The sequence below is a fragment of the Heloderma suspectum genome, chromosome 2, assembly GCF_057233095.1.
Source record: "Heloderma suspectum isolate Gila_16-S chromosome 2, 16-S_ref, whole genome shotgun sequence".
Taxonomy (NCBI): domain Eukaryota; kingdom Metazoa; phylum Chordata; class Lepidosauria; order Squamata; family Helodermatidae; genus Heloderma; species Heloderma suspectum.
Window position 1 is genome coordinate 20,966,301 of NC_139459.1, and position 24,467 is coordinate 20,990,767.

General features: G+C 40.6%; 1 protein-coding gene across 6 annotated transcripts in view; it reads right to left on the minus strand.

Annotated features, from left to right (window-relative positions):
- Nucleotides 1–24,467, minus strand: part of TCF4 (transcription factor 4) — a 469,854-nt gene that overhangs the window by 28,493 nt on the left and 416,894 nt on the right. For all 6 annotated transcript variants that reach the window (XR_014787505.1, XR_014787504.1, XM_084832950.1 and 3 more), the window contains 2 exons: nucleotides 22,799–22,875; nucleotides 19,539–19,742 (listed from right to left, as the gene is read on the minus strand). Coding sequence is in view for 4 of the 6 variants with exons in the window: in XM_084832950.1 (XP_084689076.1) it covers nucleotides 19,539–19,742; nucleotides 22,799–22,875 (281 nt within the window). In the remaining 2 variants the exon portion in view is untranslated. The remainder of the gene's footprint in view (nucleotides 1–19,538; nucleotides 19,743–22,798; nucleotides 22,876–24,467) is intronic.

Here is a 24,467-nt window from a genome sequence, read left to right on the forward strand (position 1 = left end):
AACCCTATATGGTTCCGGCCCAGCCTATCTTAAGGAGCGCCTCCAGCAGCACCAGACAGGCCACTTAACAAGATCAGCCTCGGATGGCCTTCTCTCTGTCCCATCAGCCAGGACAGCTAGACTGGTGGGGACGAGGGAGAGGGCCTTTTCTGTGGTGGCCCCCACTCTGTGGAACTCTCTCCCTAGGGAACTCCATCATGCCCCCTCTTTAATGAGCTTCCGTCATGCATTAAAAACATTGTTGTTCAGGCAGGCATTTGGGGTGGGTTAGGGTATTTTAGAAAATGTTTTTATTGTAGAATTTTATTGTTTTAAACTGTTTTTATTGTATGTTGTACATCGCCCAGAGTGGCTGGGTGACCAGCCAGATGGGCGATTAATAAATTTAATAATAAATAAATAAATAATAAAATTATCACTGATCCTGGAATAACAACTCAAACTAATTTCAACCTCTTGATTTATGTGCATACTCATGGGATGAGTCTAATGCTCAAGTGAGCTGAAAGAGTCACCTCCTCCAAGTAAGGTCAATACATTAATAGTTGTATGTCTCCAATGTGGTCACGCAATTGTTGCACATAATCGAGGTTTGGGAGCAAACTTCTGCATTGTGAATATGTTCTTTTTCTTCACTCTGCCAGCTAACCAAAGGAGCCTTTCTTATTTTTCCTTCTACCTTTCCCTGTTTCTAGCCTTTATAGAATCTCAGTACTCAGGAATATGCATATGATGAGAAAGAGTTCTAATGGTCAAGGGGTGGTACTCTGATGCCCTTGAATGGCTTCTTTTCTCAGGCTTCTACTTAGGTTGCCATGTCCTGAACAGGAAATAGTGCCTCTACCTTTAATCACAATGAAGCACTGCAGCTACTGATCCTCCATCAGTTCTCGTGCCTATCCACTTACTCTACCTGCTATGGTCAGCAGGATTACACTTTTGTCTCAAGCCAGGTGGGTGAAAAGACTCGTGGGGAATGGGTTGAGAGGTGCAGCATCTGCAATTTCACTCAATGCCTAAATGCATTTAAGGGGACTGTTTAGATAACTATGTGCATCCTCAAAATGCCTTCTCTTCTTCCACTGTCTTGGTCCTTGTCAAACAGGGTGTTTTGTTTTGTTTTTTTAGTAACTTGGATTCTAGATCCGGAACAAAATAAATACAATTTAAAAAAGGGTGTGTGTGTAAAAATTGGCTTTAGGAAAGTAACTTATTCTAACTGCAGAATTTCTGTCCAATCAAAAGGATCTTATGTATGCTTAAGCCTGATTGAAATAATTAGGGTGTAAGCAAACAATTAAATCTAAAGAATATCATGCAGGATTGTGCTTTCTTGGCAGAGACACTAGCTACCTTCCTGAATGTGGATTTTTCTTGCACAGAGTAGTCATGGCTCTGCACACAAGCAGGCACAAAAACCTCATTCACATTAACTTTCAAGTATACATATTTGATAGATGAGATCACTTCCCCCCAGTAAACACGGAAATAAAAGTTGATGTATTCTCACTGTAATTAGACACCCATCGACACAGAAAACTGTTTTGGTGTCTTTGAATTGTAATCTCCCCATGAAATATCAATTATACCTGACAGGCTCAGAGTGCTAGATTCCAGTTTCAATTACCCTGCCAGTATCTGTCATATCAAAAGAAAGCAAAACTTATTTGCTTTAAAGTGTGTGTGTGTGTGTGTGTGAAGGAACACCATTTAGCCCTAAAAGTGCATCTTTAAAAGTGGTAACAAACACTCGTCCAAATGTTAACTTTTATTGCTTACAGATGGGCACTCTGAAGTTTGTGAATTGTGGGCAGCAGATAAAAGCTGCAAAAAATTAAAACAATGGAAGAAGGTTTCTTATGAAGTTATGAGAAGTATACCCTGCTGCTGCTTACAGTTAACTCTTCTCATACTGACAGACAGAACTTCAAAGTATTAGTACTTTTGAGGTATAATTATTTTAAAGAGAAATGAAATCAGTTCTCAAAAGAAAGCAAATGGAGGAAATTGGTGGATCTTCACAGCTTTGGTGTTCTCAACCACAAACATGGGGGAGGGGCAGAAAAAGGTCAATGGGACAACGAAATAGCCCACTCCTAGATACACCATACCATTATTGAATTGTGAAACTCTTATAGCTCAATCCTATGCATGCTTACTCAGAAGTAAGCTCCACTGAGCTTAGTGAGGCTTACTTTTAAGTAAGCATGCATAGGAATGCAGAATTCAGCATTGGGCTTTGACATCCATAGTCATGTGGGTAGATTGCCAATATTTATCTGATTTATAGCACAGCCTATCTGATGTGTTCAAGACGGGCAACACACAAATTATGCATGAAATAACTTGTCTTCTGTCCCTAAGGTTTGTACATGCTAACACCCTGCTCTTAGACAAATGTGGAGCTGAGACACTATATCTTTTTAAATGGCAGCATTTTTAGGAGAATGTGTTGCTGAGCAAACCCAGTTTCTGCCCCCTTTTCCTCCTCTCACATGCCTTAGCTTTGCTCATTACTGTGAGGCATATATGAGTTTCAGGGTGGGCAGAACCACTGGTGGGTCCTGGCCAATTTCTGGTGGACAATCTAGTTCCTGACAGTTGGGAACAGAGGAAGTTGCCTTATATTGGGTGAAACCACTGGTCTATATTTAGCCCAGTATTGTTGACACTGACTGGCACTGGTTCTCCAGAGATGCTAGGAACTGAACCTGCAGCCTTCTGCATGCAAAGCTTGTGCTCTACCACTGAGCTATGAAGCCTCCGCTGAACCCCAGTTGCTGGGATTCTTGCAATGAATGCTGGACTAGGTGAGCCTTGCTCTGATCCAGCATGCACTTCTTATGTCCTTATGCAACAGTGCATACTAAGAATCACTGAGTACAGATTAGTTACGGCTTAAGTGCTAAGATGCCCAAAGAATGCACTCTTGTATTAAATGTACACACAGCTGTGGACTACGGGGATTCTAGTAAAAAAGAAAAGTAGACTAGGCAAGAGAGATGTCAGTCCACCCCTGTTTTGTGTTACATGTTGTTGTGCGGCAGGGATGGTATGTCAAGGGCGTAGTTCGTACACCCTATTCAGACCAAGGATGCTTGAGGAAGTCAGTCTGCAAATTCCAAATCAAACTGGCCTGATCCAAACCTCCCAGAGAAATGTGCAGATTGGAACTTAGTTATTCATCAGGTTTCACACTTCCTGGGCATTTTAATGCAGTTCCTGCCTCATCAAAATACATGTAAAAATGTATATTTTGAGAAAAAATGCTTAGAAATGTTTACTTTGAGAGCAGATATATGTTTAGAAACATATTTAAATTGTATGTAAATGAAATTTTCATGCGGATTTTAAAAAAAACATTGCAGATTAACGTGGAAATGAAACAGGACAGATTTAGGGGTGAACTCATGCATAAATGACATCTTCCTTTGGTAACAGAAAGATTTACATGAGCAAGTAGAGAGGACACAGAAGGAAAAAGAAACACAGGATTATAAGACTTTTAACTGACCCTCCCTGGTATCTCTCAGTAAGCTGGCATGTTTGGGCAACCCTCTTTATTATAGATTATGGATGGTTTTCCAAACAAAGCCTTCTCTATTACTGCCCACTCCCAGGAGGTCTTTGTATAACTTGCAGTCATAACACATGACCCTGCCTTAACTTAATTATGTCCATTATGTAATACCACCACTTTCATTTTAGGAATGAAATAATATAGGGTAAACAAGAACTCAATTCATCCTGGAAACATCTTCCCCCGCCCTTTTTGGATTCTCTACTATCTTCACACCCTGAACAGCCTGCTTCAAAGATTAAATACTGCATTTTCAACACTGGTTGGTAAAAATGTATCCCATCATTGACGTTTGTTTTGCTGGACCAACATGGCTACCTGGTTTTGATATCTTTTGGTACAAATTGATATTGAAAATGTGTGAAGCATGTAATACAGGTTAATTACTTTAGAAGGGACATGAAGATAATTTAATTTAGCCTCCCAAGGAAGTTTCTTCTATTTTCATCTTATATATACCAACTGATATATCCAATGGAGTGCAGTGGTTGAACACGTTTGCATGCAGAATGTCCTTTGTTAAAACACTGGCACTGCCAGCTAGGGATGTACAGATTGTGTAAAGTCCATTTAGTCTGTGTTTCGCGGATTGCCAGGCACCTTTCATTCTGCAGTCCACCCATCAACGGAATCGATTTTTTTTCAGTCCCCGAATTTGCATAAATGTGGATCTGTGCAAATTCACATGTGCAAAAATGTGCAAATTCACCCCAAATGTGCAAAATCCTAAAAAATGCACATTTTTATACTTTAGCCTATGGGAAAATGTGCATTTTTGGCCATTTTTAAAAAATGTGTATTTTTCGACAATGAAATTTGTGCAAAATCAGGAAAGTTAGGAAAATGGGGGACAGCCGGTCCGCTGCAGAATCCGACCATTGGATTCATCAAAATACGAACGCATTTGGTTCTGTTGTGGATTTCTTTAACATCACTAACGCCAGCTAAAATATCTATTGCAGCAGGGGTGGGATAGACTTTGCCTGAAATCACTGACAGCCAAACAAGACAGATGGTACAATCAGAGGAAACTCAGCATGTATGAAGCTTCCTATGTTCAGATTAGCCCAACTCATGTGTCCTATAGTGTGCGCAATACAAGTTGTGCCTGCCCAATTCCTATAATGATTTGGTAAACCCATCTAGATAGTCTTATAACACTGGGCAAATGCAATCTAATCTATGAAGGAAGATGTTTGCTTATCTACACCTTAGATTTTCTAAGGGTTTAAGAGGTGTGTTTGGCTTGCCAAACTTATAAAACTGTATTGTAAAAGCAGTTATTAGCAAATACACATTTGGAAGAATATAGCCAAGCAGATAAAATAACGGCAGATCCCAATGCATAACATATTTAACAACAGTTTAAAATTATGACCATTTTTAAAAATCCAACACACACAATCCAATTCAAAGTGTTAATGAAAAAGATGATAGCAAGCAGGCTATAAGGTGATGTGTGTTAACATGAGCCCAAGATTGTCAAAATGTATAAGCTGGATGGAAAGCAGGTTTGTGCAAAGCTCTTATAAACCTCCAGTGCTAAGTAAAGAGAGGATGACAAAGGACACTTCAACAAAGTTGGGTTCTCACACTGTGTGTGCATGTTATTGGTCTGAATTATTCACTCTTATTTAACTGCATTGAAAGTCTTTCATCTCCATGCTATACAATAATAGTTTCCATATGACTGGTGGCTTAGCTATAAATAAGATCAAAAGCAAAAGAAAGGATTTCATAGTAACGGGGTGGGGGTTCAGTCAGTATGAGCAGCATTAAATAAAAAAAAAAATAGCAAAGTTTAACAGTTTTCTTTTAATACAGAAAAGTACCACAGAGTAATAAGCAGCTTTCCAAACAGCTTATGAAAAGGCATTCTGCAAATGGTAGTCATATGCAAAATCCATTTAAACATAACCAAAAGTGGCAAAGCAGAAGTTTGGCTTTGAGAGAGAGAGAGAGAAAGAGAGAGAGAGAGAGAGAGAAAGACAGAGAGAGGTAGAATGCCACGTCTTAAGTAGAGGCAGAAACCAGCTATAAACAAATGAAAAGAAAAAAGGAAAAGAAAAAACTGATTTTCGTGTTTATGCACACTGTAAGAGAAGGCCATGTGGCAGTATTCCAAACATGTCTCTATACACTTTCTGTTCTATTTTAAAGCGGGGGGGGGGGGAGTGGCCTTGGGTAATCCAGTATTATTATTATTTTTGAAGCAATCACAACATTGCTCAATTCAGACCCATGAGCTCCACGTAAAAGGGATGTTTTATTTGGCAGTGCAAATCAACTCAATTGGAAGAGCCAACTTCCCAAACTCATTTTCTTCTGGAGATGCAAAAAATAACAATGCTAAGCTCCATTCCCTACTGGACAAACAGATGTTAATAATCCATGGGAGGGGATGCATTTCCTTTGTGCCTACAGACAGCCAATGTGTACAGTTTTGTAATGTTTTAATACATTTGAGGAGAGGTTTTGCCCTTTGGGATGCTATCTTATGGGTAGTGCTTCCTCTGTCCTACTGTTACCACACAATTCCTCCTCTCCAAAAAGCGCCTTAATTGGCTGTTCTGGCATTCTTTGTTTAACGCACAAGGTGAAATAACTGTAGTGCTTTTAAGAAATGAAGCGAGCTACCATGGGGAGCAGCGGGTTGCCACTGCCAATGAAATAAAGTCAGCAATGATTTCCTTCCTACAGAGATGATTATTCATTTTATGTACTGGCTGAATATGGAGATGTTCAAGATCCAAAAGCTACAGGATTAGGAATATTAGTGTTTTAGCTGTAAGTAATGGCCCGCCAGTGAAACCCGCAGAGTAAAAATAAACAGTGAAATGGGTAGGCTGGATGTTTTATACTTAAATAAGAGAAAATATCTTTCAAGAGACTCTTGCAGCTAGGCTCAACTATCCTTCTTTCTTCCCCACTTGTTTCTAAGCACCTGTTGAATGGTGACCTCAGCTTTATACCTCGAGATTCAGACGTTTTACAAAACAGCTTTTTAAACAAAAGCCAGCTGTTTCTCATCTATGCTACAGGGGAAATAGAAATCAGGGCAGTGCTGGGGAAATGTTACCCAGGGACTTCCATTCTCCAATAACTTTCACACACCCAGCTGCACAATAGAGCCATCGATGTGTAGAAAAGTAGGGAACACGGGCTAATGCTAAATTAAAACTTGGAAACCGAATACTACTATTTTAACAATGCATCTAATTAGCCAGTTTCAAATGAATGAAGTCATTGTATTATGATTTTTTTAAAGTGACATTTTATATAATGGCTGGATCCCTACCCCACACTCTCCAAACATCAACACTATCGTCCAAAAATGATTTTAAGTGTATGATATAATTACACAGAATTAGTAATGCTAACTAAATTAGGTAGGCTTCAAACATTGTATAAAATGATTTGCTGCAGCTCCTTTTAAAATGCTTCACTGCAGTAAGATGCTTTGTCTTTTGTGAAAGAAAACTTAAAAAAAAGGCAATGTGATGATGATAACTCATTGTATTATTATGATCATTCTAAATGGGACACAGTTAAGAGACGTATTTATTTATTTAGTAAACAAGGCATCACCCCTAAAGTGATTTTAAGTTGTTTCTGGTTTTGATACAAATGCCAGAAAACAACCGCTTCATAAACTGCTACTTTATTTCCTAAGGGTGGAAAATTCCATCAGTTAATCTAATTTGGATGTTTAAATACACACACACACACACACACACGGCCTTCTTATATGTTGTCATGTGAAACAAGCAGGCACGTTGACAGCCGTTCAAGCATAAACATAATGGGTTTGATCCAAAGGTGCCCTTCCACCAACTGAGTAAGTCCTGTTCACGGAAGGGGCTTGCATCCAGCAAAATGAAAGTCAGGAGGAAGCGATTTTTGCTGACTCTCCCATCTCCCTACAGCCTCCTGAACCACCACCTCCACTGTTTACATGAGCCCCCCAACCATCTGGAGCAGATTTTAGGGCTGCAGGGGAAAGGGGCAGCCAAGTGCCTATAGCACACTGTTCTGTGGCTGGAACTCCACCCAAAGGATTCTTGATCAATCCAGACATGTTTGTGCAATTCAACAGTTGTCGTAAATTCACTTGTGAATGGAGATGCGCCTCTCACAATTTCACTGCAGAAGTTATTGTGCAAATGCTTATACCACCTCCTTTTAATATCTCCAGATAAAGTCCTGCAATGTTTGTACCATGACAGGAATCACAAAAAACTAGAATGGAGATTGCTGGATCAAGACAGAAAGGCCTTATCAGCACTGGTCAATTTACATGCATTTTGGAGATGTGCTACTATAAAATCCTCTTTCAATTTTCTTTTGGTAGATTTACAACCAATAGAGTGGTGCATTTTTGTGGGCCAGCCATTTCTTCTTAAGGTTCATTTGAGGCCCAGTTTGATAGCATATCCTGCGCATTACATTTAAACCCATGTTGCATTTCACTAAGCAGATCTAGATTAATTATTATGGTATGTACAGTTCAAAGCAAAACTCTGGGCAAGTTGGGAGGTGGTCTCTTAAATTAGTTTAACTATGGAAGCCCCTCGGAGTGTCTATCTAGATTCTTGTGCTGGCCTCTTTTAAAATTCTCCACCTCCCATATTGCATGACAGGGGACTGGGCAGATTTCTGTTAGAGGGGAACTGTAAAATAAGAATAACCTGCCAGACTGTGCTTTAAGAAGTGCATTTATACAAGCTCAGAATATCTGACCATGCAGCCCAGCATTACTGTCTACTCTAGCTGGCAGTGGGCCTCCAAGGTCAGAGGCAGAGGTCTTCCACATTGCCTGCTACCTGATCCTTCTTTTTAAATGGGAGATGCAAGGATTGCACCTGGAATCTCTTGCATACAAAGCATGCGCTCTGCCATGGAGCTACACTCCCTCCCCCTTTCTACGGATCTGAGATTAGTAGGAGAGAGGAAGGGTGTGCCATATGGGTGCTCTAAGTATGATGGCCAATATGTATTTATTACACTTCTATGCCACCCAATAGCCAAAGCTCTCTGCTTCAGCATTAGCTTCTATGCTGTTTAATGCAACCCTCCCAACCACCGCCCCACGCCCACCCCGAGAAATTGCAATGCACCTTAAACATTTATGCAACTCATGTCAGAAATGCCACATATGGAGACAGAGAGATGCCAGGTTCCCAACACATTTTTTTTAGTGGAAAGGCAGGATTTGTTGTTGTTTATTCGTTACCTTGTTGTGGTGCTGGAGCTTGAGCACCTCAGTGACGCCATGAGCTAAACCGTGAAGGGACACCCAAGACGGGAAGGTCATGGCAGAGAGGTCAGACTAAATACGATCCCTGGGGAAGGAACCGGCAACCCACCCCAGTATTCTTGCCATGAAAACTAAATGGATCAGTACAACCAAAGGCACGATAGAAATTAATAAAATAACTCATTTTTATTAGACCCGCAGCTACATGGGTGTTTCCCGCAACAGACATGCAAACCGTAAAGGGCAAGCACTTGTTCATAAAGCCCAAGGGACACATGCTGTAAAAGCCAGACACATGCAGCTCCCTGGCACGTATCCGGTGCATGTTTAGGAACATGTTCCTCCACAAGGGTGTGAAACTTCTTCTGGCTATATGGGAGCTTCCTTGTCAGACTGGCTTCCCTGTTCCTTGGCAGGTTCATAGCCTTCAAGCTGACATTGTACCTGGAGTGGGAAGGCAAAAACTTCCCTTCCTCTCCTCCCTGCCTCCTTGGCCTATTTGCTGCCCAGCTCCTGCTGGCCCCACGCTCCTCTTGGCACTTACTTAGCAGCTACGGATGTCAGGAATAATCAGAAAGGTCAGCTCATACAAGCAAACTTCCCTGCTCGGTTATTTATGAGTCCATTCAGGTTGAGCGGGGTCCTGCTCATACCCTGCTGTGAGCAGGCCCTGATCAACCTGCACCTCCAGCCCCTGCTGCCACCTTCCCCTCTGCCCCAACTTATACAGGGCAGGTAAAGTTGGGTCACCCAACTTATACAGGGCAGGTAAAGGGGGACACAGTGGTGACAGTAGTGGCACTACCAGCTTCTTGGCATGCTTTCCCAACAAGGTCGCTGGAACTACAAGTGCCAGTGACTCCAAAGGGAAAGCAATGCTATTCATGTCTATTTCTGCCAATGGAGTGCATGCAAAGGATCCCCTTTTAGATGAATGAAGGGATGCTCATACTTTCCTAATATTGTCTGTGGCAGCATACGTTGGAGCCTTGGTGCAGGTGGTCCTGCACCTGGCCATGTTTACTGCTGGCCATATCAATTGTGCTGTGGAGCTACTGGGAAGACCCTGGTAACCCAAGCTCCCAACTAGGCTTGACTATTGTAAATGGATGGCTTCCGTATCTTCTGAATGTAGGCGTCACTTAGAGATGCCATCTTCTCCCTGGCAGAGCTCTTGTGCCTTGGTGCATTTCCTGACATGTAGATGAGGTGATGGGGAAACATTTTGACTGTTAATGGCAAAGGATCCCTGTGGCAACCTTAAGAATGGGTTTTCACTACCAAGAAACTACCACAAAAAACTTAACAACAATGAAAATGACTTGGCTGGCATTGCTTGCTCTTCCCTCTGGCCAGGGATAAGCAAATCAACAGAAAAGGCAGGGATTGAGGCAATGTGGACCGATGGCCTGCTTTAATATTCTCCAAAGTGGGATGAATAGGACTGAACTTGCCATGCTAGTGCTTAAAGAACTTCATCAACAGTCAGCTTGTTTCTGGCCACAATTCAAAGTGCTAGACGTATGAAGGCTTTTAAATAAACGCTTCAACTGTCTGGGACCTGGGTATCTGAAGGACTACCTGCACCCCATATGAACCTATCCAACAGATACATTCTTCATCAGAGGCCCTCTTTTGGGTGCTCTCACCTTCTGAGGTTAGGTGGATGGCTACCAAGGAACAGGGCCTTTTTTGTGATAGCACCTCATTTATGCATGCCATCCTGGTGTTTATTTCCAAGACTTTTAGGCACCAGTATAATCAATTCTATTTACTCAGACATTTAGCAAGCCAGCCTTTCCCAACTTGGTGCCTTCCCTCCAGATGATTTGGATTACAACCCCCATCACCCCTGACCACTGGCTATCCTGGCTGGGGATGATGGGAACTGTAATCCAAAACAGTGCCACATTGGGGATGTCTGTAGTAGCAGTTTAGTGCACTTTTCATTAACTGAATTTTGCTACTGCTTTTGTTATTAGATTGTAGTCATTGGTTTTTATATGAGTTTTATGGCTGTGTTCTGATGGGCTTTGATATTGTTTGTTTTATTTCATAATGATATTGTTTTAATAATAGTTGCAAGCCATCTTGAGAGCTATGGTTGAAAGGCAGAACAATGGGTTGCATCAATGGCACTCACTGAGTACTATCAGTCAGTGGATGGAGAGGTGTTAAATGACTGGAGGTTGGGCAGGCTGGTATTTCTACCCTGGCAAAATGACCAAAAGAAGCAAGTGATGAAAGTGAAATAAAACTTCCATGCTCAAAGGCAGGATATCTTTGGATGAACAGGCTGTCACAATCATGACTACCTTCAGGGCTTCTCTCATCTGGCTGGTCAACGTTGGAGACAGATGGATTTTGGTCTAGTGGAACAATGCAATACTTGCATTCTACTGGATCTTTTTCTCAACTCCCAGTTATTCCATTTTATGTAGCACAGTGGGAAAGACAGAATCTGCATTCCTGGAAACTCAGCAGCTATAGCCCAGAGGTAAGAAGGTAAAAGGACCCGTGTTTCTGGGAACCAGTGAGCTGCTTTTCTTTCAGAGAAAATTGTCACTGGACCAAAGAGAGTTAAATGCACAAGCCCTTGGATGGGAATAAGTCCTGCAGTGCTTTGAATGGCAGCGGATGTAAATGTGAGGTTTGTTAAAACAAGAATAAGGCATAATCTAATGATCTCTTTGAAATCCCAGAAGTAACTCCACTAGTGAGGTTAAAGGACTTTTATACATGCCTAGCTGAGGACTGCAACATAATCTATCATTTACTCTTATTATGAATATAAAACCCTAAATGCACATGACACATTTTAGAGTTTCATAAACAAAAAATGGCAGGTCCCTGTCCCAAAGAACTTGTGATCAAAGTTTAGACAGTGGGCTGGTTTGCATGACACAACAGCCCACTGTGGCTTAATTTAGCAGTGGGGGCTGTTGTGTCATACCTGTGGATGCCATTTTTACATGTCACTTGTGGGCGCCTGACTTACTGTGGCTTGCCATGTCATGCAAACCCGAGTGGCATGGCTTGTTGGAGTAGGCAGCAACTGTCAAATAAGCCATGGGCTGTTGTTGGGTTGCTGCCTACTCCAAACAAGCCCTGCTGCCTGGGTTTGCATGACATGACAAACCACAGTAAGCTGGGTGCCCACGGGCGTTACGCAAAAATGGTGCCCATGGGCGCTTGGCACGACACAACAGTCCCTGTGGCTAAATTAAACCATGGTGGGCTGTCGTGGTGTGTGAACCAGCCCGGTGGGAGAGACAACAGAGGAGGGAGAAAAACAGGATAGCGAGGGATGAATGTAAGGAAATGCAGTTATCACATATTTAGGCTTGATTACAGTAGGGGTTGTAGTTGAAGATAAGGATGAAGGTGGAAGCCAATATTGTGCGAGTGGAAGGCAGCTCATGCAATGGATCTGTCGCTTCCCCTCCCTCTTGCATCTCAGGGGCTGCAGTGGGAGGTTTCCTATTCTGGTGATTCCCCTCTCCAGCTGCAGCCTATAATACACAGCCCACAATGTTCAGCAAGTTCCCCTGGCCCTTTGGAAAAGATTTTGGGGGGTACAGGGGGCTGCGGGATGGGAAGATCTGTTCTGTGAGCTTTCTTTCTGCTTGCGCAATGTTGGACATCGAGTTAGACATCAGGAATTAAGGAGTAAGCCAAATAATGGAAAAGATGAGTTTTGAAGATGACTCTGGAGGAGAGAAAAGGAACATTGTATACATGCTTTTCTTCATTATTATTAATACGTTATTAATCCTTTTATTATTATTTTCTAGTTGTCCTTGCTATTGAGCAGTAAAATTAATACTAGGTTTGTGCTGGTTATTTGATAAGGAAAGCCTTCTGGAAACCAACCTACACTCTGGACAAAATCTCAAATTACGTTTAGCATACTTCCATCCTCCAACCCCCAACAACAAAAAGGTACAAAGCTGACAAAGGAAGGTGTACAGTGGGCAAAGAAACTCCCACCACCAGCACATTCTGAACAAGTTTCCGGTCCATACCTCCCACTGCTACTTTATTTACTGCAGCTGGCCAAAGTTTTATAGCCTGTTTCATGTATTAAAATTCAAATGTGGAAAACATTACCAGTGTCCTCCTTGATTTTTTTATTCCCCCCCCCCTTCAACTTCCTTTTCAGCGTGGAATGTATCAAATGGTCAAAGGCTAACTTAAGACTGACTCCACTCAAAAACTATTTCCTTTGTTCTTATGTTTTTACTTCAAAATTCAGACCAGTTTTCCAGAAAGAAAATAGCAGCCCTGATGCTTTCTCATAAGTTACAGTTTCAGACAGTGAATAATATTGCCCGTGAACTACTAGGAACTGGGTTTTTTTTCCAGCAAGGAGAAAGAAAGAGTGACATATGCAAAGCCTTTATTTGGTGAGGGACTTTGTGTGTGCGTGTGAGGTTGTGTGTGTGTGTGGACACATTTCCAAAATTTCCTGTCACTGACATTTCCTTTTTAAATGTACTTTGTGCCTGAGATTCATTTATTATTTTATGAATTTCATATAAGCAAACAAGAACTTGACATCAACGGCAAAAGCAACAAAGTTTCATGCTTTTATATGCTGCATAATCACCATTTGATAATCAAAGCAAACAAACATCTAGAAAGTGAAGATAAATACCTGCTCTCTCAATGCAGCAACCCAAACTCAAGGGTCAGATATTTCCATCAAATACTATATGCAGAGCTGACATTTCTAGGGTTCCTCCCCCCTCCCTGCCCAAGTCTTTCCTCAGCTACATCTGGCATATAAGAGGGAAGTACATATTTATGGAACAACTCTCTCTGAAGTGGTGCCCTGGGTGCATGTTGCATCAGTTTAACATATGCAAAGCAAAAAAAAAAAAAAAAAAGCTACCAAAGGGAGCCCTCCCCCCCTTTGATTGAGAGCAGATACACAGGAATAGTTGCACGTCACAGATCTGGCTTTTAATAGAGCCAGGTTTCTTCATTAAAAGCAGTATTGTTTAAACATGACATGGTATGTGTTTGTGCATGGAATCACCCAAATCTTAAGATTCTATGTATCCCAGGGGATACATAATGCATCACCTGAGGGCAAGCTAAATTACAATCCAGAATATGCTTCTGTCAATTCTCAGCAACTGCTATACAGAAACAAAATCATGCCTGTTCCAGGCTGACTTTATTGGGAAAGCAGGAAGTGGGGTTATTGAAAAAGCATCCTTCAACCTTCCAAGTCTAGTGGGCAGACTATTTCCAGCAAACATTTATGTCATTATCTATAAATGCCAATGGTCCACTTCTAGCCTATAATAATATAGAGTTCAAACACAATTGCTTTAAACTTTAGTTTTAAGAGCTGATCTCTGTAGAGTTCCTACATCTAAATGGTCCTTCTCCCCCTATTTTTAATAACAAACAAAACTCAGTGGTAATAACTGCCATAAATTCAGTGCCTTTCATCTTGATATGAATTGAAAGTCTGGCTACATACAGCAACACTGATTTGTAACCATTAAACCTGGGCTAAAAGCAAGTATTTGGCCAAGGATACATGGTCCAAATCCCTTGTTTTTAAAAGGAAACTTACTTCATGCTGGAATAACCAGTGCCCAATGTAGCCCATTGTTATAGTGTTCACACACTACAATTCTTTGCAGAAACAGTCCTTATGTTTTTCAGCATTTCCCCTCAGTTGTGCTAAATGCTAAGAGGCTACTGCATAAGCCCATGCATGCTTTGTTTTGATATGTATGTTCTGGACACGAATTTCTGGCCAGAGTGATAGATCAAACTGGTCCCTATTGCAGGATCTTCTCAGCTGGCTTCCCACTTTGACAACACTTGTTTAGAACTCTCTCAGCACCCATGTCAAGTGAAATGGAACCCATGCAAATACTTTGTGACTAAATAAAGGTCTAAAAGCAGAACAGAATGTAAACCACCCACTGGGACATTTAATGCAATCTCAGAGCTGTAGATTTTTAGTGCTGTTTGCATGTGTTTTGTTATTTATCGTTTGTTGTTGTTCAGTCGTGTCCGACTCTTCGTGACCCCATGGACCATAGCACGCCAGGCCTTCCTGTCCTGCGCTCTCTCCCGGAGCATGCGAACAGAAAGATAAGTTAAGCGTAACAAGTTAACCCTGGAACTATCAGCAACATGGTGTCTAACATGTCACAAATATCAGATTAACAGACCAATCCTATACATGTCTATTCAGAAGTAAGCCCATTGAGATCAATTGTACTTACTCCCAGGTAAGTATGTATAAGATTGCCACCTACACTGTTTTAAGGAAACTAGCAAATTTGGATCCAAAAATATATCCTGGAGATCTGTGATAGAGGGGTGTATGCACAGGATGGGGTTTTCTGACTCCTATTACAATTAGACATAGCCTCAGCTAGGGTTCAGGTCAAGACTAGAATAAGGGATGCAGAATATCAAAATAATTTGTCCTGTACTGAGGGCCCTAATATTTTCCCTAGTATAGTATTCTGGGCTTTAATGGACTTGATACCTGATGTCTTTGTTTTCTTTCCATCACATCAAGAAAAGGTTTTCCTTTACTGTGGATTCAAACTATCAGTACTACAGTTCTGAAGTGTGGGTACGACCAAATATTTTAAAATATGATCAGTTGTGTCCTTGTGAGATGAACTAAATCAAAGATATCTAGGAATGTGTAAGAAATTCACTATGTTAAGGTTTTTTAATGGATTTACGCAGTTTGTACCCCCAAGACCCAAATTTGGACCCAAACACAAGTTGTGGTTGGAAATCTGTACATTTCTGAGCTTGCAATGGATTCTCCCAAATAAAAAAGTGCACTGGACAAATTGTGTACATTTGAAAAATGCGCACATTTCCAAAATGTGCACAAACATGCTTTACTCAATGGGTGTATGTGTCAAAAATGTGCACAAAAAAGTGTACATGAATTCATACATTACAGAAAAAAGTGTTCGAGTTCTGTACTCTTTTTTTTTTTTAAGTCTCAAGCTCTTGCAGAAACAGGACACAACAACCTTGACCTCAAAAAACCACCAATGAGATTGACAGATCTGTCCATTCCTAAAGATATCCCATCAACTAGACCAAAAAATATCCCATGGTTCTTTCCTTGGATTTGGACGTGGGGAAACCTATCAATTACCTTTTGGCTTTCTGCTGTTATTTATTGTAAAGATGACAATTCAACCATAAGGATAGTTTTGATAAGTGCATGATTGCTGATTTTGTTTTTTTCAATAATTGTACTGTAATTTTATATCTGATTTTAATTATACTTAGAATTGCCAGGTATACTGGAGTTTGTTTGGCTACCTTTGACAGTTTGTGAACTAATTATTGTGTATTGTAATGGTCAAATGGATGAGCAATAAACTAGAACATGACTTGACAAACACTAAAATGATTGGCACTATCTTTGTGAAATGCTTGTATTGTAATACAATACGGTTACAACTAGTTTAGTCCCATCTCATTAAAAGACTTTATACTGATTGACTGTCATCATCATTAAGCAGTAACTATGAGGGTTCTAATTTCCTTCTACTGTCTGGACAAGGCTTCCATACATTCAACCCAATTCTCTTGAATAACAGAGTACAAAGATGGCACAGAAAACAAACACTTAAGAAATTACTGACAGTATAAACCAACATAGAAAGTGACTCCAGTATAAGAAGTGGGAAATGATTCCTGACTTGGGAAAAAAGGGTGTAGAGACCAGATGTAGTTTCTACTAAACTGGCTCTACAGGTGTAAACTGTTGAATGAAGAGTCAATGGATTAAGAGAATTTCCCTACCTTGAAACACCATTTTCACAAATCAGTGGGTGACATCCAAGGTTACACTAGTGGACCTCTGCACATGCTCCTTTCACTCCTTCTCCTGGACCCCCCAAATCTGCTCCAAAGGGCCCCCCAACCTTCTGGAGTAGAATTGGGGTGTGTACAGGGAGTTAGAAGAATCCATTCCACCAGCTTGGTCTGTTCTGCTGGTGGATGGACACAGTTGGATACAACACAGAGTATTTATGTTCACTACCTGAACAGGATTCATGGATCAGGAATTAGTAGCAGAAAACAGAAAGTTCTGTGTCCTAGCAGCAAGTTTTGTGTCCTAGCATCTGTATAAATCTGCCAAGTAGAGGTTGCTTAAATATAATCTGGAAATTAATCTGTCCTTTCCCACCATCTTCCCATTGAGGTTAAGAATCTGAACCATAACTGACTTCAAATCTAAGCTCAGTAATAAACTCATTGGATAGTTTTTAGACAATCCACAAGCTCTTATCCTCAGACACTCCCATGTGTAGTAGTAGTAGTTGTAGTAGACATTGTCATCAATTGCCTTACCCTGCATAGCTACTGGAAGGATTATGTGAGATGTCTTCACTACTTTGAAGAATGTGCTTATTAGTATTATTTCAAATTATTATACTAAAAAGGCACACTATTCCTTAACAGAATGAAATATGTCGTAAGATGCTTCCATCTGAAAGTTGCTAGAAATATACTATCAAAACAAGATGGGCACACTGTCACAAACAGAAATTTAAGAAATCCACACTGGAAGGGCTAAAATTGAAATTGCTTCATACATATTCTTGTTATCATGTTTTAAGATTGGCTCACAGAGTTCGTGTTTTAAGAGTACTTATCCAGGGTTTGAGTCATAACAATATGAAGGATACTTGCAATAAAGTATGTTAGTGGAGTGCAAACAAGATTTGATACTGAGATGTAAAAAGTACATAATCAACAATAAATGTTCTCTCATCCCAGTTCAATGTTCTCACAGCACTAAAGTATATGCTTAATATACGTTTTGTCTAAAATCCCAATCTCTTGTTTTCAAGCATGGAGATTTTATCCTCTATTATTTCAAATCCAACAAAGTTAGTTTTGTGCCAAGAAGTTGAGTGAAGATAGAAAGAAAGGAGAAAGAATTTAGGATTTTTACTCATAAGAGATGTACACTCTGCTCTGCATAGATAGTGTAGAACTCTTTAAATGTTACCCTAGCCACATACAAACTGCTTTTGTGTGAGTTGTTCCTGTGTGGCTTGTGGCTGGCATAATGTTTAAACATCCATGCTTTTAGAAGGGGGCTGGCCATGGAATCAGCAACCTGGTTGTTTTAAATGCTCCTGCCATTCAGTAGTGCAAGTGTAAAGGGCCCCAATGTTAGGCAGCCGCTTCTGAACTCCAAGGCGATCGCCCATCCAATGCAAGGCAGGAGAAGAGTGAGGGGATTGTCTCCTCTGCGCTTCAGCTGCCCTGCATTTGCGGCGAGACAGCTGATTTCGGCTGTCTAGCTGTGGGAAGGCGGAGTGAGGGAAGCAGCTGCCGGATGACACATAGGATGTGTCGTACCGGCATATCCGCCTTCCCCACCCCAGAACGTCCCCAGGAACACCCTGTTTTCGCCGCTTCACGATCCTGTTCTGAGCACGGAGCGCGGAGCCGTTCCAAGCTGCCTGTGAGGCAGCGCGGGAGCAGGGGAAGGTCAGTTCTCATGGAAACCGACGCTTCAGAGCGTAGACTCCGAGGTCAGTTCCTGGAAACCGACGTATCCTATGGCCATCTAGCCGCTGACTAGCAGCCGTAGGATTGTTCACTTCCTGGAGTTGTAGATGTGGGTTTGTTTCTTTTTCTTCCAAAAAAAGCACAATCTATAGTTGGCAAAAATACATTCTTTAACAGAACATTGCTCAAAAAATAAGAAACGAGATTATTGTTGTTTTTTAAAAAGTAAACTACAATGGCATTGGTACCACATGTCTGTGCATAGTGCATGTATGGCTAACTTTCAGTAGAAGGATGTGGCAAGAGCACTCAGAGAAGGGAGAGTGGGGACTAAACTCTGTTCATGCTGAAGATCCAGAAAATTGAGGGTCAGTCCCTGTTCTTCCATCTGTCTTTTCTAGAGAGGAGGAATGAGTGTGGACTAAGCTCCAATCCTGCTGCCTGTGCAGGCTTTTATTTTAATACTTGAGAAATTTGGAGGCAGTAAGACAGGTGTGCTGCATACGTAAAGACCAGCATGAGGCTATCTAGGCTGCCTCCCAGTCTGCTGGTGGCCAGAACAAGCAGAGGCTGTAGGGACAGACATCCTGAGAGAGCAGGAAAACCCACCAACTATCCACAAAAGTCTGGCTTCTGCTACCACAATATTAATCATAGAAACACTGCTATTGTTATTCCTATGCATTTTTCCCATCTTAAATTCTTATTGGCCATCACAGAAAAAGCCAAATACCTGTTAGCTGAAAATATCATATTGAAAACAGACTTTTAGAAAAGATTGATGCAACAGAATAGCAGCCTCTTGCCAATCAGAGATTAAAAGCATGAACAGAAACCATTCAGAGAACACAGGTTTTATAAATACAAATATATACAATATAAAAGCAACAGATGCCTTTATAACATATATAGAGGGGTAACTACTGTCTATGTATTAGGAGTATGCTTTAAAAGCAACTTATTGCACTAACAATATTAACACAATACTACTGCCATATATATATATATACACACATACATACATACATACATATATATAACATAGTTTCTGTGTGATGGAATTGTGCCCCAATTAAAAGCCTGGAAAAAACAGTCCAAAAATCCAAACTACTTCACTTTATATATATTTTTAAAGTGTAGTATTTAATCTTTATAGCTTACCATTAGCGAATGTCTATTGGCTGAAAGAAGACCTGTCCCATATCCTGACCCAAGACCTCCCATTGCTCCATTATGAGAGGGCCCTATTAAGCCATGCATGTCGCTATGACTACCAGGCATAGCAGTTGAAGGCCCCACTGCATGGTTCCGGAGAACATGAATAGCATCATCCAGTCTTTCCAAGCGGTCTTCAATCCGGCTTTGCTGTTTGTTTATGAAAAACAAATCAAGAGAAGCATCAGCAAATGTGAAGGGTCATTTAACGTTTGAGACAAAACTAACAGAGATTATGAACTGCACGTTTAACATCTCTATTGCTACATGCCAGACAGGGAAGGGGGAAGAAGATTGCTCACAGGTGGGCTATTTCTGAAAGTGTATTTACATTATGAACACTGCTCCATTTTTTTGTTTTGTTTTTGTCACCCCCACAGAAAACGGAAGCATCTTATACAAAACAATGATACCCAAACTAGCACTCTAGGAAAATAAGGAAGTTCTGTTTATAAAAAGACAGCTTTCATTTTCATGGGCAAAACAGGTTCATTGATTCCTCATGAACATAACCTCCACAGTACATATGTTGCTCTCTGATTTTGAAACATTTTGTATTGCTTAGAAATATAAAATTGCTATGACATTTAAAAATCTTTAAATACACTGCGTTGCAATCCAGAACTCTGATTCCTGAGTGGTCCTATTGAAGTCAGGTGAAAGTTAGTAGGTTGTGCACTGCGACCTATAGCGAGCTTGGTTAGGGCCTATTATTATTCCTTTGCAATCAAAAGAATAAGAAGGAACATCTTAAGCTACTATTCATTTCCACAGTTATTGCCTTCTTCCCCATAGTATACATATCCAAACAGCTTTCAGAACATTAGCACAAGTTAAACAGGTTTACTTCACATAAACAAACCTTCGAGTTACGCAGTCAGTATTAGATTAAAACACACACAAAACAAAACCATGTGATAAACTCTGTAATTCAGCCTTGTCTACAATACAAACAAACCCCTGCATGTTCTTTGGAGAAGCCTCCCTTGCTACCACTGCATTTTCCCACTGTTTAAAGCCAGAAAGAGTAGTGGTATTGATTCTGAAGAAATTTAATGTCTGCTTCAATGGGCTACTTCATTAAAAAAGAAAAAAAAAGGAATTGCTTAAACTGACAAAATGAAGTACAGCAATGTGTACTTTTGCCTACATTCTGCCAAGGATTTTTTTAATTCTACAATTCCCAAGAATGCTTCTGAAGTAAACGACATTATTCTTATTGCAACCACAGGGAAACTGGGTCAGATATTTTGGACTTTAACTCCCAGCAGCCAGCATGGCCAATGCTTAGAAATGCCGGAAGTTGTAGTCCAAAATATGGGTGGTGGCGGCAGCGGGGGGACCAGCTTGGGAAAGGCTGACCTAGCGCAAGCTATTTTATACATAACTTTATTTGCACCTAATGGGGCTTTTGACTTCCCCCTCCCTATTTGAATACCATATCCCTTCCCTTCCCCCATATCGAAGGTATATTTGAAACCTCCCTTAGTGTCAAGTGTTCAGGCTACCTGAAAGACTGCCTTCTCCCATATGAGCCTGCCCTGTTCTTAAGGTCTTTAGGAGACTGCCCCTCTCAGAGGCATGGTTGGTGGAAATGCAAAAGAGGACCTTCTCGGTGGCTGCTCCCTGGCTGTAGAGCTCTCTGCGGAGGGAGGCTAGTTTCCTCCCTATCTGTTGTCCTTCTGCCGGCAGGCAAAGACCACTTTATTCAAGCGGGCCTTTGGTGTGTAAGCGAGTCTGTTGAGCCAGATGATGTTTTTACTCTGCTGTTGTTGTGTTTCTAATTTATTTGCTTATTGTTGTTTTTATCAGTGATTGCGACCTGCCTTGAGTGCCATTTTTGGTAGAAAGGTGGGGCACAAATCAAATCAATCAAGCAATTAGTACGCGATTTGCCACATAGTATTGGGTATGGGTGTTACATTATTGTTCAAGGAACTCAAGTCCAAAATGCTGTTCTCTTCATGAAACTAGCTGAATGGTCCTTTGCATCTTGGCTCAAAAAAATTCTTCCTGTCACCTGATTAGGGGAAAAAACAGCTTTCACTGCCTGTAGTCCTTTCATAAGCTATATGGGGAAGGAAGGACAAAGCCAATTCCAGGCAACTGTCACTAACGTGTAGGGAAAAATATCTGAGATATGCAATTTGTATCACTGATGCCTTCTTCCCATGACTTAACTTTGGCAATCTTGTGTTGAGTTAAACATGTTAGCTCTGAAAGCTGAACTTTTTTGGGCTCGATGTAGGTGAAGGATGCCAATAAAAGCTCTTCATGGAAGTACCTGTCATAGGCATCTCCTCAAATGGACATTTTGCAAAAATCACTTGGTGGCAGAAAGTGGTTTATGTAGATTTACCTTGAGCCAGATGAAGTATGGAACTACTGATCCTAAACATGATTGCAGCAATATAATTTGGTAATTAATAGTATCAGAGATTCCCTCATGATAGTGGCATTGTGTCTTTAATAGGCCACATGTTGTAATCCAAATAATTCCTGAGTCAAGCAAAATTCTGATGCTGACTGTGAGTTTTTGCATGATTCTGTCTAGTACTGCCATTCATGAAGTCCTCACAAATCCTGTTTCCTCTGCCAAGATACATATGTTTCTTACTATCAGAGATGGAGCACTGAAAGTGTGCTTATGAGATGATCCCATACCTCCCTGACAATAAGAAAGCTCATGAAGGTTTTCTGCCTATTTATCCAGAATATGCTCTTGGCTTCTCTTCTCATTCCTTCCATTTCAATAACTTCCTCTTTTTATCATCCTTTCTTTATAGTCTCTAATTAGAACATTCATTGATTTCACTCTCTTATAAAAGTGTAATCCTAACACACAATGTGGTTTGTTCTGCACAATGCCAACCTGTTCTTTATCTTCCTGTTGTTCTTCCAATGTGCACCTCTGTTCTAGGTATACATCCCCATCTTCTGCATCTAATTCTGTATTCTGTGCCATATTTCTATGGCTTTTAGTATTGGCTAGACCGAACATTAAAAATGTAGCTAAAGATATTTAATGGTTTAAGGCTATATCCCCATACTACCAACTCTGGAAGTAGTAGGAAAGAATGTAAAAATCCAAGGCTGTTGCAATGACCAGCAAAGGGTAACTTTGTGTTACAACAGTGGATGAGAAAAGGTAGAAGTAGACAGCAATAAAATACTAACACCAAGGAGGTCACCAGTCAAAAACATACCAAAGAGTGTAAGGGACCTTCATAATTGGGAGATGATGATGCTTGCCCTCCATTTCTAGACCAAACAGCTGTGCCTGCTAATAGTAAAATGGGAGTTACCATTGGAACTATGCAAACAAAATGCCTTTTCAAACATTCTGGGTAGCGCTGCAGACATGTGAATTCAATTTCCCCAGACAGACAGACAGAAGAGACTTATGGAGAACTTTCAAAGCAAATGTTTATTAAGAAAAATATACCTTTGAGGCAACACCTATTGATAAAAGCCACAAAGTTCCCCCATGTTAATGCACAAGACTTCATTGATTTGGGAGTGGCGCCTACTAGAAGTTGCATCAGAAAGAGAGAAGTCACTAGGGGAAGCAGATATCACTCTTTTAGGAAGTATTAAAGAAATTGCTACATGATGCCTAATTCTAACTATAGCAGACGAAGACAGTTTCAGTGTTCACTAACAATATTATATATCAAACCTATGCAGGTTACTGTTTTTTAAATGAAGGATTACTTTGTAAACAACACATAAAATATATCCTGCTGTTCCATACATTCCATTCATTTCAGTGCATCAACTGAAGGAAAGGTTTCTAGTGGATTGTGCCTGTTTGCATGTTAATATTTGCATCTGAAGCCATTGGCTCTTACCAATATTGAAAACGGTGGCTTTTTAATTGTTTTAAACCTATTCAACTAGCCAACCCACTTTTTCTTTTTTTACTGCTCTTAAAAGGGTGAAATACAAAAAGGGTCAACAGTGTAATGTATCAGTTTTCTAATGAAGCCACATTGAACACACAGGGATCAAATGTTGTTTTGGAAACTCTCCCCTTGAAGAATGTGCTTATAAAGTATAATAATCTGGATATTTGCAGTGTCACTTCCCCCTTGTATGACACAACTCATCCTCAAATCCTGAATAACAGCAGAGCCAACAACTGGTTTTCCAGGCTATCTATGGCATACTTGCCATGTTTACTAAGAAAAACCATTAGGGTGTACACAAAACCAAAATTAAAAATTTCTTGAGTCCTAATTAAGGGTCATGTTCCAAACATCCAAAAGTTCTTTCCAGATCTCTGTTAGCATAAAAGCTCACTAGAATATTATTCAAAATTTGGAGACAGATAAGGATAATTGTTACCACCCTTTGCTCTCTAGATAACTTTGACATTAGTTTTTTATCTGCCGAGTGATAGAATGGGTTCACCTACCAAGGCATTAGGACATTCTTCTTTCATTGTCCATTACATTTATTTAGGCTGCTAAATTCTCTTAGTTTTGATATATTTTAAATTTGTCCATCTATCAGTCATCCAACCCCCCCAAAATATTACTGAATAAAAATTAAAATGCTTTACAAATTCTAGCTGTCTTCAACTTCAACCTTATGCTAACAAGATAGGGACTGGCTCCCCCACCTCCTGGAACTGCAGGATGTAGTGTTTCAATGGTTCCTTGGTATTGGGGAAGTGGAGTGCAGAAAGTTATAACTGTCTGCTTATCTTCCCTAAACCAGAGAAGAATAATAAGTGGCCCTCCAGATGTGGTTGGACTGCAACTCCCATCATCCCTCACCATTGGCCATGCTGCCTAGGCTGATGGGAAATGCATTCCAACAACATCTGGAAGGCCACATGTTCCCCAACCCACCCCTGCCCTAAACTTTTAC